The sequence below is a fragment of the Nerophis ophidion genome, linkage group LG19 (genome assembly GCF_033978795.1).
Source record: "Nerophis ophidion isolate RoL-2023_Sa linkage group LG19, RoL_Noph_v1.0, whole genome shotgun sequence".
NCBI lineage: Eukaryota > Metazoa > Chordata > Actinopteri > Syngnathiformes > Syngnathidae > Nerophis > Nerophis ophidion.
This window is the reverse complement of record NC_084629.1, coordinates 44,997,180-45,013,316: the sequence shown is the minus strand read 5'-3', so window position 1 is coordinate 45,013,316 and position 16,137 is coordinate 44,997,180. Positions and strand designations below refer to the sequence as shown.

Here is a 16,137-nt window from a genome sequence, read left to right as displayed (position 1 = left end):
TGTTAGATCCACTATGGACTGGACTCTCACTATTATGTTAGATCCACTGTGGACTGGACTCTCACTATTATGTTAGATCCACTATGGACTGGACTCTCACTATTATGTTAGATCCACTATGGACTGGACTCTCACTATTATGTTAGATCCACTATGGACTGGACTCTCACTATTATGTTAGATCCACCATGGACTGGACTCTCACTATTATGTTAGATCCACTATGGACTGGACTCTCACTATTATGTAGGATCCACTATGGACTGGACTCTCACTATTATGTTAGATCCACTATGGACTGGACTCTCACTATTATGTTAGAGCCCACTATGGACTGGACTCTCCCTATTATGTTAGATCCACTATGGACTGGACTCTCACTATTATGTTAGATCCACTATGGACTAGACTTCCACAATATTATGTCAGACCCACTCAACGTCCATTGCATCCGGTCTCCACATCTGCGGTCCTCTCCAAGGTTTCTCATAGTCACTTATCGACTTCCCACTGGTTTGTGAGTTTTTCCTTGCCCTTATTTGGGCGTTGTGGCTTCTGCAGCCCTTTGAGACTCTCGTAATTTAGGGCTATGTAAGTAATCATTGATTGATTGATCGTAGGTTTTGACACATTGATCAAAAGTAGACCCCGTCATGCCGTTCAATTTTTTTCTCAAATCGTCCCACCGATGAATGAAACTGACCGACTCGCCACGTGGACCTGGATCCCCTGGGTCTCCTTTTGCACCGCATTCGCCTCGACTCCCCCTGGTTCCTTTTCTCCCTGGGCTACCTCTGTCACCCTGCAGAAAACATATAGTAGTTACGTCTGGAAATGTATTTATGACAAACGCCAAAACTTTTTTTTGTTAGCCAGTTTAAGGACCTAAGACCATAATGCATTGTGGGTCAGTGACTTTGTGTCACTTTACTGGTTGGCATGCAAATACAATCAGGATGCGTTCATTTGGGAATAATAGTAAACAATGTTGTGTCGTGACCTCACATGACAGTTTTTAGTTCTCTGGTCTTATTCCTGTATTAATTGCTGTCCAGCGCTCTTATTTTTAATTCAACTTCCTGTTAGCCTCCACTTTCCTATCTGAGCATTTGCTCCCTAACCTTTCCCTGGTTGCCAATCAGGATGCTTCTTATGCCTTATGCACCATTTGCTTCGTGTTTTGATGTGCTGCATAGCATTCTCTATGTCAGTGTTTTTTTAACTGGTGTGCCGTGGGAGATGATGTAATTTCCCCTAATTGGGTTAAAAATATTTTTTACAAACCAGTTATTATAATCCGCAAATGTGCTGTAGCCGTTAGCTAATTGCTTTGTTGGGAACACGTGTGTTAGACGATGGTTTTGTCGTGATCCCAATATAAAGACGACAGCGGGAGGCAGTGTGCAGGTAAAAAGGTATCTAATGCTTAATCCAAAAATAAACAAAAGGCGAGTGCCCTTAAGAAAAGGCATTGAAGCTTAGGGATGGCTATGCAGGACTAAACTGAAACTGAACTGGCTATAAAGTAAACAAAAACAGAATGCTGGACGACAGCAAAGACTTACTGAGTGTGGAGCAGAGGCAGCGTTCACAAAGTACATACGAACATGACATGACAATCAACAATGTCCACACAAAGAAGGATAGCATCCACACAACTTAGTCTTGATTGCTAAAACAAGTCAGGTGCTGGGAATAACGCTCAAAGGAGGACATGAAACTGCTACACACCAACAAAACAGGAAAAGCCACCAAAAAACTGCAGTAGCGCAAGACAAGAACTAAAAGACTACACACAGGAAAACAGCAGAAAACTCCACATAAGTTAAAGTTAAAGTACCAATGATTGTCACACACACACTAGGTGTGGCGAAATCTGTCCTCTGCATTTGACCCATCCCAGCAATCAAGACTATTTAAGTTGTGTGGATGCTATCCTTCTTTGTGTGGACATTGTTGATTGTCATGTCATGTTCGTATGTACTTTGTGAACGCTGCCTCTGCTCCACAGTAAGTCTTTGCTGTCGTCCAGCATTCTGTGTTTGTTTACTTTATAGCCAGTTCAGTTTCAGTTTCGTCCTGCATAGCCATCCCTAAGCTTCCAAGCCTTTTCTTAGGGGCACTCGCCTTTTGTTTATTTTTTAATTAAGCATTATATACCTTTTTACCTGCACACTGCCTCCCGCTGTCATCTTTATATTGGGATCACCACAAAACCATCGTCTCACACACGTGTTCCCAACAAAGCAATTAGCTTAATTCAAAAATAAACAAAGGGCGAGTGCCCCTAAGAAAAGGCATTGAAGCTTAGGGATGGCTACGCAGGACTAAACTGAAACTGAACTGGCTATAAAGTAAACAAAAACAGAATGCTGGACGACAGCAAAGACTTACTGAGTGTGGAGCAGAGGCAGCGTTCACAAAGTACATACGAACATGACATGACAATCAACAACGTCCACACAAAGAAGGATAGCATCCACACAACTTAAATAGTCTTGATTGCTAAAACAAATCAGGTGCTGGGAATAACGCTCAAAGGAGGACATGAAACTGCTACACACCAACAAAACAGGAAAAGCCACCAAAAAACTGTAGGAGCGCAAGACAAGAACTAAAAGACTACACACAGGAAAACAGCAGAAAACTCCACATAAGTTAAAGTTAAAGTACCAATGATTGTCACACACACACTAGGTGTGGCGAAATCTGTCCTCTGCATTTGACCCATCTCAGCAATCAAGACTATTTAAGTTGTGTGGATGCTATCCTTCTTTGTGTGGACATTGTTGATTGTCATGTCATGTTCGTAAGTACTTTGTGAACGCTGCCTCTGCTCCACAGTAAGTCTTTGCTGTCGTCCAGCATTCTGTGTTTGTTTACTTTATAGCCAGTTCAGTTTCAGTTTCGTCCTGCATAGCCATCCCTAAGCTTCAATGCCTTTTCTTAGGGGCACTCACCTTTTGTTTATTTTTGAATTAAGCATTAGATACCTTTTTACCTGCACACTGCCTCCCGCTGTCATCTTTATATTGGGATCACGACAAAACCATCGTCTCACACACGTGTTCCCAACAAAGCAATTAGCTTAATTCAAAAATAAACAAAAGGCGAGTGCCCCTAAGAAAAGGCATTGAAGCTTAGGGATGGCTACGCAGGACTAAACTGAAACTGAACTGGCTATAAAGTAAACAAAAACAGAATGCTGGACGACAGCAAAGACTTACAGAGTGTGGAGCAGAGGCAGCGTTCACAAAGTACATACGAACATGACATGACAATCAACAATGTCCACACAAAGAAGGATAGCATCCACACAACTTAGTCTTGATTGCTAAAACAAGTCAGGTGCTGGGAATAACGCTCAAAGGAGGACATGAAACTGCTACACACCAACAAAACAGGAAAAGCCGGCAAAAAACTGTAGGAGCGCAAGACAAGAACTAAAAGACTACACACAGGAAAACAGCAGAAAACTCCACATAAGTTAAAGTTAAAGTACCAATGATTGTCACACACACACTAGGTGTGGCGAAATCTGTCCTCTGCATTTGACCCATCCCAGCAATCAAGACTATTTAAGTTGTCTGGATGCTATCCTTCTTTGTGTGGACATTGTTGATTGTCATGTCATGTTCGTATGTACTTTGTGAACGCTGCCTCTGCTCCACACTCAGTAAGTCTTTGCTGTCGTCCAGCATTCTGTGTTTGTTTACTTTCTAGCCAGTTCAGTTTCAGTTTCGTCCTGCATAGCCATCCCTAAGCTTCAATGCCTTTTCTTAGGGGCACTCACCTTTTGTTTATTTTTGAATTAAGCATTATATACCTTTTTACCTGCACACTGCCTCCCGCTGTCGTCTTTATATTGGGATCACGACAAAACCATCGTCTCACACACGTGTTCCCAACAAAGCAATTAGCTTAATTCAAAAATAAACAAAAGGCGAGTGGCCCTAAGAAAAGGCATTGAAGCTTAGGGATGGCTACGCAGGACTAAACTGAAACTGAACTGGCTATAAAGTAAACAAAAACAGAATGCTGGACGACAGCAAAGACTTACTGAGTGTGGAGCAGAGGCAGCGTTCACAAAGTACATACAAACATGACATGACAATCAACAATGTCCACACAAAGAAGGATAGCGTCCACACAACTTAAGTAGTCTTGATTGCTAAAACAAATCAGGTGCTGGGAATAACGCTCAAAGGAGGACATGAAACTGCTACACACCAACAAAACAGGAAAAGCCACTTAAAAACTGTAGGAGCGCAAGACAAGAACTAAAAGACTACACACAGGAAAACAGCAGAAAACTCCACATAAGTTAAAGTTAAAGTACCAATGATTGTCACACACACACTAGGTGTGACGAAATCTGTCCTCTGCATTTGACCCATCCCAGCAATCAAGACTATTTAAGTTGTGTGGACGCTATCCTTCTTTGTGTGGACATTGTTGATTGTCATGTCATGTTCGTATGTACTTTGTGAACGCTGCCTCTGCTCCACACTCTGTAAGTCTTTGCTGTCGTCCAGCATTCTGTTTTTGTTTACTTTATAGCCAGTTCAGTTTCAGTTTCGTCCTGCATAGCCATCCCTAAGCTTCCAAGCCTTTTCTTAGGGGCACTCGCCTTTTGTTTATTTTTTAATTAAGCATTATATACCTTTTTACCTGCACACTGCCTCCCGCTGTCATCTTTATATTGGGATCACCACAAAACCATCGTCTCACACACGTGTTCCCAACAAAGCAATTAGCTTAATTCAAAAATAAACAAAAGGTCTTTGGTATGACTCGGCCGGGGTTTGAACTCCCGACCTACCGATCTCAGGGTGGACACTCTTAACCACTAGGCCACTGAGTAGGCTCAGGGCGTGATGTGACAGGTGTTGACAGTACACCTACTTTGAGATAAGAGATATAGTGATGTTGTCAGGCTTGTCCCTGACAGCTTGGTCATGTTTTAGTTTTTCCTCTGCATCCTGCTTGTATCCATGAGTGCTTTTTCCCCTCAGCTGTGGCTGATTGGCCCCGAGCCACACCTGGTGTCAATCAGCCAGATGCTATTTAGACCTGCTTTGTCCTCCAGTCAGTGCTTGATTATTGTAGCCCCTACCGGTTGATTGTTGTTGGTTCCTGTAGCTGTTGGCAGCGTGCTGTCTTTTTGTCTTGAGTTCCTGTTTCATGTCTCGTAGTTCCTGGTTTGTGTTTTTTTTCTTTATTTTTGAAGATGAAATCATGTTTTCCTGCTCAATGCCTGCCCCCATCTCTGCATCTTGGGGTTTGTGACTAACACAACCTGACGGATGTATGGTCTGTCATGATTTAAAGTCATATCCAACAATTACAGGACCAACTTTTTATTGTCAATATCGGCTGCTGAGTTTAATTTTTTCATGTTTTCTGCCGGTGGTGTGCCCCTGGATTTTTTTTCAACGAAAAACATGTGCCTTGGCTCAAAAAAGGTTGAAAAACGCTGCTCTATGCTCTGTATGCCGGTAGCTTTTTGTGCACTACCTTGCTGCACTATGACAGTTTCTACTTTGTTAGACCTGTTTTCCCTTTCCTTCTGCGTTTGCCTGCCATTTCTGCATCTCGAGGTCCAGACAAACACCAGAACCTGACCTATTTAACACAAATGTATTCAACTCCACCAACGGGTTTTTGCCATTATTCTGAAAGCAAACTACCAATTTTTTCCCTCTTGTACTACATTTTAAGAATAATGAAATAAATCAATTTAAAAAATATTGAAATACATGGGAAATAAGTTTACATGCGTACACTTATTTTTGGACTGATTATGTATAAATTAATGAACTTTTCAATCTCTTTCAAATTGTTACTATTCAATCATCGCACAATCAGCATTATATTTATTTCAAATTGGCACAAAAAGTTAAAAAGACCCTGTATTGTTTTTTTCTACACGTTCTAAAAAAAAAAAAAAAACTAAATTTTGCACATAATATGACAGCCTTTTCTTTACTCTGGCTGTCCAACCAATGTTTGTGGACTATTTGTTGGATATTAAGCAATATGTAAGAATTTGATGTAGCAAAGAGAACATTACAGATGGTCCTCTCGGTCCAGGGTAGTTGAATCCTGGTCTTCCTTTATCACCCTTTAAAAAACAAACATTTAGAGTACATATTAGGAGGATAAGCCATGAAAGAAATTCTCAATCTCAGTCAATCAGTTGGAAAGACGTCAAGGCTACCGTTGGTCCTTGGCTGCCTGGGTCTCCTCTCGGTCCAGGATCCCCAGGATTTCCCATGGTGCCCTGCTTGCGTAAGATTAACACTATTGTTAGTAATACTCACTTGTGGTATAACTACCTCATTGTTTTTATATTGTTCGCAAATTATACTACAGTTCGGACGTTTTCAACAACCCACATTTGCTCCGGGACTCCCTGGTTCTCCTTGTTGACCCCTCGGTCCTGGCAGTCCACGGTCCCCCTAAAACAGAGAGTTGATTATTAATAGTAATACATCTTTTTGTGGTTTCTTTTCTTCTACAAAATATGTTAGATAAAAAGTTTTTCCAATCTCGGTCCAAGGAGGATTCGGTGTCTCCTCAAGAAGCTCACCTTTGCACCCTTGAATCCTTCCTCCCCCGGTCGTCCTCGGCCTCCCTGAACTGCTCGTTCTCCCTTCGAATGAAAGCACAGTTCATCTAAAATTGTTATTCTAATTCACGGGCCCGCGTGATGAGTTTGCCAAGTATAAAGATTATCTGCTTTTTTTTTTTCAACGAAATAAACTGCTGTTCTAAATGTGTCCACTGGATGTCACAATAGCAATTCTGTTAGGCAAGCAAACGGTTTATACCGAGGCCAAGCAGGAAGTACACAGTAAATGGGGACTGCGGCTCCTCCTCCTCGACCCCCATCAAACTTAAAACCTGCCGTTTTTTGTGTTCTGCTTCGAACAACTCGTCATCTGGAACCCTTATTCCCCCAAAATGTCCCTGTCAAACACGAGAAAAGTGAACTTAAAGCTTTTGAATAGTTTTTACCTCTGTTTGTTATTGTTTGTTGAGTTAGCACTGGATTAATACGTGGACATAACAAAGGAGGTATTTAATAATAATACATTTTATTTGGAAAAAAGCACTTTACGTTGCCAGAGTGTAAAAAATAGTAATAATAATAATAGTAAAAAGATAATAAAAATAAATAAAATATACAACTACAAAAACCCAATAGCTAGAACCAGCATGCATGTCTATAAAAAGGCTTTTTTAAAAAGATGGGTTTTTAAGCCTTTTTTAAAAGCTTTCACAGTCTGAGGTGCCCTCATGTGGTCAGGGAGAGCGTTCCACAGACTGGGAGCAAGAAAGCCCGGTCTCCCATTGTTAGTAGCTTTGTCCGTGGAGGTTGGAGGAGGTTAGCCTAAATTGAGCGGAGAGTTTACATGTTGTGTTTTTTGTTCAATGCCAGAAAGACTGTGACTTAAAGTTTAATCCTGGCTTTGTAGATACACTGAGACGAAGTCCAAGCTCATTGTGTTTTCGAAGCTGCACCAATTTCCTCAGACTGTTCAACAAACTTGAAAATCCGGAGGATTTTTACATTTTCAGGACGTGCTCGTTCTATTTTTGGCCAAAGAAAACAACCTGGAGTTGTCTTAATTTTTAAGTTATCATGCCATGATTTTACCATTACGGCCCACTTGGGAATAGATTTTCCTCCATGCGGTCCCAGAGCTACAATGAGTTTGACACCCCTGTTCTGATTATTATCAGTCAGCGAGTACAATTATCTTCCTGAGAGCCAACGTCCGCTGCAGTGGACATTTGAGGTTGCTGGAAAGGGACAATCGGTAGAAAATGGATGGGTTTTTCAACAAGGTATACAAAAAGTGGGCATTGGAAGAGTAGGTTGAATATATGAATAAAAAGAATGAAAGGGAAGAATTAATAAACTGAAGTACTTCTAAATTCAACAACTTTTCCTATTAAATCGCATAAAACGTCTGAGTTCGAGACCCGCAAACATGAAAATACTCTGCTGGTGTTTTGTTGCTATGGCTTTTTAGGCCTCAAGCAAAGATATTTAAGCGTAAGAAGAAGTAGATTCATCACATCAAACCAGGTAAGGTTTACATTTTACAGTCCTTCATTTGGTTTTAAACCAGTGCAACAGTGAAGACTCTTTCCTTGTTGTTTTAGTGTAGTGTCTCTTGTTTAATGGACTGGACTCTTACTATTATGTTAGATCCACTATGGACTGGACTCTCACTATTATGTTAGATCCACTATAGAGTGGACTCCCACTATTATGTAAGATCCACTATGGACTGGACTCCCACTATTATGATGGATCCACTATGGACTGGACTCTCTCACTATTATGTTAGATCCACTATGGACTGGACTCTCACTATTATGTTGGATCCACTTTGGACTGGACTCTCACTATAATGTTGAATCCACTATGGACTGGACTCTCACTGTTATGCTAGATCCACTATGGACTGGACTTTCACTATTATGTTAGACCCACTATGGACTGGACTCTCACAATATTATGTTAGATCCACTATGGACTGGACTCTCGCTATTATGTTAGATCCACTATGGACTGGACTCTCGCTATTATGTTAGATCCACTATGGACTGGACTCTCACCATTATGTTAGATCCACTATGGACTGGACTCTCACTATTATGTTAGATCCACTATGGACTGGACCCTCACTATTATGTTAGATCCACTATGGACTGGACTCTCACTGTTATGCTAGATCCACTATGGACTGGACTCTCACTATAATGTTAAATCCACTATGGACTGGACTCTCACTATTATGTTAGATCCACTATGGACTGGACTCTCACTATTATGTTAGATCCACTATGGACTGGACCCTCACTATTATGTTAGATCCACTATGGACTGGACTCTCACTGTTATGCTAGATCCACTACGGACTGGACTCTCACTATTATGTTAGATCCACTATGGACTGGACTCTCACTATTATGTTAGATCCACTATAGAGTGGACTCCCACTATTATGTAAGATCCACTATGGACTGGACTCCCACTATTATGATGGATCCACTATGGACTGGACTCTCTCACTATTATGTTAGATCCACTATGGACTGGACTCTCACTATTATGTTAGATCCACTTTGGACTGGACTCTCACTATTATGTTAGATCCACTATGGACTGGACTCTCACTGTTATGCTAGATCCACTATGGACTGGACTCTCACTATAATGTTAAATCCACTATGGACTGGACTCTCACTGTTATGCTAGATCCACTATGGACTGGACTTTCACTATTATGTTAGACCCACTATGGACTGGACTCTCACAATATTATGTTAGATCCACTATGGACTGGACTCTCGCTATTATGTTAGATCCACTATGGACTGGACTCTCACCATTATGTTAGATCCACTATGGACTGGACTCTCACTATTATGTCAGATCCACTATGGACTGGACCCTCACTATTATGTTAGATCCACTATGGACTGGACTCTCACTGTTATGCTAGATCCACTATGGACTGGACTCTCACTATAATGTTAAATCCACTATGGACTGGACTCTCACTGTTATGCTAGATCCACTATGGACTGGACTTTCACTATTATGTTAGACCCACTATGGACTGGACTCTCACAATATTATGTTAGATCCACTATGGACTGGACTCTCGCTATTATGTTAGATCCACTATGGACTGGACTCTCACCATTATGTTAGATCCACTATGGACTGGACTCTCACTATTATGTTAGATCCACTATGGACTGGACTCTCACTATTATGTTAAATCCACTATGGACTGGACTCATTATTATGTTAGATCCACTATGGACTGGACTTTCACTATTATGTTAGACCCACTATGGACTGGACTTTCACTATTATGTTAGACCCACTATGGACTGGACTCTCACTATTATGTCAGATCCACAATGGACTGGACTCTTACTATTATGCTAGATCCACTATAGACTGGACTCTCACTGTTATGCTAGATCCACTATGGACTGGACTCTCGCTATTATGTTAGATCCACTACAGACTGGACTCTCACAATATTATGTTAGATCCACTATGGACTGGACTCTCACTATTATGTTAGATCCACTATGGACGGGACTCTTACTATTATGTTAAATCCACTATGGACTGGACTCTCATTATCATGTTAGATTCACTATGGACTGGACCTTCACTATTTTGTCAGATCCACAATGGACTGGACTCTTGCTATTATGTTAGATCCACTATGGACTAGACTCTCCCAACATTATGCTAGATCCGCTCGACGTCCATTGCACTGGTCACCAGGGGGGTGGGGGGTAAATCTGGACCACATCTGCGTTCACCTCCAAGGTTTCTCATTGTCCTCCCATTGGGTTGAGTTTTTTCTTTCCCTGATGTGGGATCTGAGCCCAGGATGTTGTTGTGGTTTGTGCAGCCCTTTGAGACACTCGTGATTTAGGGCTATATAAATAAACATGGATTGATTATAAAAATAATGAAACGTAACCTGTACAGTTACTGACGTTTTAAAGAAGGTAACATTTTGAGACTGGAACAGATTGTATTCCATTATTTCCTACGGGAAAGTAGTCCAGGTGATCAGAATTGAAGAGATGATGTCATGTTTTTATATTGTATAACACAGCTGCTGTAGAGGTCAACTTGCCAATGAAAACGCATAAAAAAGCTAATGATACTCAAGGATTAAAAGAACATTTTTGAGCGATGATTTCACCTTCTCTCCTTTTTTCCCAGGAAGTCCTTGAGCTCCCTTCGGTCCTTGTTCTCCTGGCGCTCCCTGTTAATGTTTAGGACAATCCTTGAAAAGTCACCAGAAGGAAGTCCTTGATCGTGATTTTACAGAAGTATACCACTTCGCCCTTTGGTCCACTTGAGCCACTCAGTCCCTTGAAAGATTCACATTGTTGTTTTACTATTGTTAACGGTCTTGGCAATGAAAACCTAGTTTAATTCGTACCGGTAGTCCCCTTTCTCCTGGGGGTCCTGGATTCCCTGGATTTCCTCTTTCACCCTGCATACATAAAATCCACCTGTTTTTTTGACTTTGGTGGGAATGTGATTATTTTTTGGGGGGGTTTGTGTTTACCTTTGATCCTCGTTCACCTCCAGGGCCTGCAAGGCCTGACTTCCCGGGTAGGCCAAGGTCGCCCTGAACGACGGCAAAAATCAACCACAGGTAGGATTACAAGGTTCATTTAATTGATTTAATTTAATCGAATAAATCCTTTTCACGTTAGCAGGAGGTCTAAAGATGCTATAAGAGCTAACTTGCTAACACCATTGATTGATTGATTGATACTTTTATTATTAGATTGCACAGTTCAGTACATATTCCGTACAATTGACCACTAAATGGTAACACCCGAAGAAGTTTTTCAACTTGTTTAAGTCGGGGTCCACGTTAATCAATTCATGGTACAAATATATACTATCAGCATGATACAGTCATCAAACAAGTTAATCTTCAGAGTATATACATTGAATTATTTACAATCCGGGGGGTTAGGTTTGGTTGATATCAGCACTTCAGTCATCAACAATTATATCATCTGAGAAATGGACATTGAAACAGTTTAGGTCTGACTTTGTAGAATATGTACAGCCAGCAGAGAACATAGTGAGCTCCGAAAGCATTTACATTTGATTATTTACAATCCGGGGAGATGGGATGTGGTTCGGGGATGGTTAGTGTTTAGTGTAGGGTTGTAGTTGCCTGGAGGTGTTCTTTTAGTGCTGTTTTTGAAGGAGGATAGAGATGTACTTTCTTTTACACCTGTTGGGAGTGCATTCCACATTGATGTGGCATAGAAAGAGAATGAGTTAAGACCTTTGTTAGATCGGAATCTGGGTTTGACGTGGTTTGTGGAACTCCCCCTGGAGTTATGGTTATGGCGGTCAATTATGTTCTGAAAGTAGTTTGACATGTACTTCGGTATCAGGGAGGTGTAGTGGATTTTATAGACCAGGCTCAGAGCAAGTTGTTGTGGTTATGGCTGTCATTTATGTTATGGAAGTAGTTTGACTGGGAGATGTAGCGGATTTTATAGACTAGGCTCAGTGCAAGTTGTTTTACTCTGTCCTCCACCCTGAGCCAGCCCACTTTGGGGAAGTGGGTAGGAGTGAGGTGTGAAGGTCTAGAAGTAACCTGACTAGCTTGTTCTGGGATGTTTGGAGTCTAGATTTGAGGGTTTTGGGGGTGCTGGGGTACCAGGAGTTGCATGCGTAGTCGAAGAAGGGTTGAATGAGAGTTCCCGCTAGAATCTTTATGGCGCTTTTGTTGACCAGAGAGGAGATTTTGTAGAGAAATCATGTTCGTTGGTTGACTTTTTTCATTACCATAGTTTCCATTTTATCACAGGAAAGATTAGCCTCTAGAATGGAACCTACACCAGGGGGAGCTCCACTCCCCCCGGTGTTGTGGTTATGGCTGTCATTTACTTTATGGAAGTAGTTTGACAGGGAAATGTAGCGGATTTTATAGACCCTGCTCACTGCAAGTTGTTTTACTCTGTCCTCCACCCTGAGCCAGCCCACTTTGGAGAAGTGGGTTGGAGTGAGGTGTGATCTGGGGTGAAGGTCTAGAAGTAACCTGACTAGCTTGTTCTGGGATGTTTGGAGTCTAGATTTGAGGGCTTTGGAGGTGCTGGGGTACCAGGAGGTGCATGTGTAGTCGAAGAAGGGTTGAATGAGAGTTCCCGCTAGAATCTTCATGGTGCTTTTGTTGACCAGAGAGGAGATTCTGTAGAGAAATCTTGTTCGTTGGTTGACTTTTTTTCATTACATTTGTTGCTATTTTATCACAGGAAATATTAGCCTCTAGAATGGAACTGAGGTAGGTGACCTCATCTTTGCTGGTGATAACAATGTCATCCACTTTAAAAGTGAATTCACTGACTTTGTTAAGGTGGATTTGGGACCCAAATAGGATGGATTCTGTTTCACCTAAGTGTATTGATAGTTTGTCAGTGAGCCAGGTGCAAATTCTACAGAGTTCGGTATCAGGGAGGTGTAGCGTATTTTATAGACTGGGCTCAGGGGACGGCGTGGTGAAGTTGGGAGAGTGACCGTGCCAGCAATCTGAGGGTTACTTGTTCAATCCCCACCTTCTACCATCTAGACACATCCGTTGTGTCCTTGGGCAAGACACTTCACCCTTGCTCCTGATGGCACCTGGTTAGCGCCTTGCATGGCAGCTCCCGCCATCAGTGTGTGAATGGGTGAATGTGGAAATACTGTCAAAGCGCTTTGGGCTCCTTAAAAAGGGGTAGAAAAGCACTATAGAAGTACAACCATTAACCATCAGTGCAAGTTGTTTTACTCGTTTACCATGCTAAGGCCTGGCTTGCTAAAACCAAGCTAAGGGCTAACACTTTTCAAACTCACTTCCTGGCTAATGTTGGCCTGCTTGACAACATCATTTGAAATGTACTGTGGAGTTAAAAACTCAGAAGTGTCAGTAATCCATGCCCTACACCATGGGCGTCAAACTCTGGCCCGCCGTGTAATTAGGGTCCGCAGAGTCCTTTGCCATGGGCCAAGGACCCTATTGAAACTGCTGTGTTTTATTATTATTCCGCACCTACGCGCTGTAATTTGACCCCCTTAACATGCTTCAAAACTCACCAAATTTGACACACACGCCGGTATAGCAAACCTTCCCAACATATTAAGCAACCAATCCCCCAAAATGAAAATTGCGCTCTAGCGCCCCCTAGGAAAAAATTACAGACAAAACTGCATGTAACTTCTGTTAGGAATGTCATAGCGACATGAAACAAAAACTCCTATGTAGGTCTGACTTAGACCCAATTTTCATACACTCACTTCTTTCAGCAAAAATCTACAAGAAGTTGGAAAAAAACCCTTCAAAATAAAATGTTTGCAAAAAATGCAATTTTTGCCTCTTTGCACTGTAATTGGACCCCTTTAAAATGCTTCAAAAGTCACCAAACTTGGCTGACACATAAGGACTGACGAATATTGCGATCTAATGAAAAAACCAAACCCCAAAACTCAAAATTGCGCTATAGCGCTATTTTTGAATAAAACACTGAAAAAACTGCTCCTGGGAAGAAAACACAGACAAAACTGCTTCTAACTTCCGGTAAGAGTGTCGGAGAGACATGAAACAAAAACCTCTATGTAGGTCTCGCTTAGACTTACATTTCATAGATTGAAAACCCCCAACAAAAATCAACAGGAAGTTTGCAATCCCCCCTTCAAAGCAAAAGTTTTGTAAAAACCGGTCAACTTTCTTCAAACATTATCTCCTCTGGGTGCGTTTGTTGTTTTGGCTTCAAACTCGCACAGGAGAGAGATTGAACCCTTCTGATTAAAAGTATAGAACAGAGTTTTGATAAGTTCTCAGGTTTTGATTTTACGCGCCTTCAAAGAACCTCTGTGCAAAGTCTCCTAAAAAATGTCATTTTTGCCTCTTTGAGCTGTTATTTGACCCCCTTAAAATGCTTCTAAACTCACCAAACTTGACACACACATCAGGTCTGGCAAAAATTGCGAATCTGATGAAAAAACCTAACCTCAAAACTCAAAATTGCGCTCTACCGCCCCCCTAGGAATACAACACGGACAAACTGCTCCTAGGAAGAAAACACAGACAAAACTGCTTGTAACTTCCGGTAGGAACGTCAGAGAGACATGAAACAAAAAACACTATGTAGGTCTCACTTAGACCTACATTTTAATAATTAACATACTTTAGCAAAAATCAACAGGAAGTTTGATATTTTCACTTCAATACAACAACTGCATTACCTTCACAATGCATTAGATTCTCAAAATAGTGGCTCCAAGGCGTCTTCTAACGCTTATCCGGCCGTGGGCCTCGGGGGCAGCAGCCAAAGGCGGACCCGACCAACGCTGCTTGCAGCTTTAATTTAATTTGGCCCTTGAGGCAATATCAATTTAGCATTAGAGCTGGCCCGCCAGTGTTATACAGCGTCGGTGCCGCTGTAACACCGTATTCACCGCTAATACTCATACTTGCCAACCCTCCTAATTTTCCCGGTAGACTCCTGAAGTTCAGTGCCCCTCCCGAAAATCTCCCAGGGCAACCATTCTCCCGAATTTCTACCGATTTCCACCTGGACAACTATATTGAGGGCGTGCATTTAAGGCACTGCCTTTAGCGTTCTCTACAACCTGTCGTCACGTCCGCTTTTCCTCCATACTAACAGCGTGTCACATAATATTTGTGGCTTTTACACACACACACAAGTGAATGCAAGGCATACTTGGTCAACAGCCATACAGGTCACACTGAGGGTGGCCGTATAAACAACTTTAGCACTGTTACAAATATGCCCCACACTGTGAACCCACACCAAACAAGAATGACAAACCCATTTCGGGTAATCTTCCGCACCGTAACACAACAGAAAAAATACCCAGAAACCCTTGCAGCACTAACTCTTCCGGGAAACTTCCAGCAAACTGACCAATAATTAACGTTTTATTCCTGCATTTTCTCTTGCTACTTCATGGCTTGAATGTTTAGTTCATTCATTATTGTTATTTTATTTTCAAATGTATTATTAACTTGTGGAAAAAAAAAAGATATTTACCTTTGAAGATTGCAAATACAAAAAAAGGCATTAAATTTGTATTTAAATTTTATTTGATATGCCATTGATATTTTTTTAATTATTATTATTTGAAACTGGATTTTGCATGTCACCAAAGTTATATAAGCCTTGCTTGTTCAATATTCAATGCAAAACTTGTTTGGGTCCCCATTAAAAGGTGAATTTGTTCAACCTTGGCCCGCAGCTTTGTTCCATTTAAAATTTTGGCCCACTCTGTATTTGAGTCTGACACCCCTGCCCTACACGGTCAACATCAGTGAAAACTACAATTCCCAGAATGCCGAGGTGAAATGGCCGTCAAAATTACTGATTGAAGGCACCTGAAAAGGAAGGAGGTTCAGTCAGACTCATTCACCAAACAAACTACGTGGAAGAAAGACCAGCAAGCAGCCACAACTACAAGATCCACTCAGCAAGTTTCTCCAAACACACCATTAGTCGGTGAGTATGCTTCATTTGATGACGATTGAAATGCTTTGTTTTATTTGT

At 41.5% G+C, this 16,137-nt stretch overlaps 1 protein-coding gene across 3 annotated transcripts in view; it reads right to left on the bottom strand.

The window, feature by feature from the left end:
• Positions 1–16,137, bottom strand: part of LOC133538460 (collagen alpha-2(VI) chain-like) — a 45,892-nt gene that overhangs the window by 10,512 nt on the left and 19,243 nt on the right. For all 3 annotated transcript variants that reach the window (XM_061880097.1, XM_061880095.1, XM_061880098.1), the window contains exons 13-21: positions 11,133–11,195; positions 11,004–11,057; positions 10,897–10,932; positions 10,761–10,823; positions 6,593–6,655; positions 6,399–6,461; positions 6,221–6,283; positions 6,074–6,124; positions 704–802 (exon numbers count right to left, since the gene is read on the bottom strand). In XM_061880097.1, the coding sequence (XP_061736081.1) occupies positions 704–802; positions 6,074–6,124; positions 6,221–6,283; positions 6,399–6,461; positions 6,593–6,655; positions 10,761–10,823; positions 10,897–10,932; positions 11,004–11,057; positions 11,133–11,195 (555 nt within the window). The remainder of the gene's footprint in view (positions 1–703; positions 803–6,073; positions 6,125–6,220; positions 6,284–6,398; positions 6,462–6,592; positions 6,656–10,760; positions 10,824–10,896; positions 10,933–11,003; positions 11,058–11,132; positions 11,196–16,137) is intronic.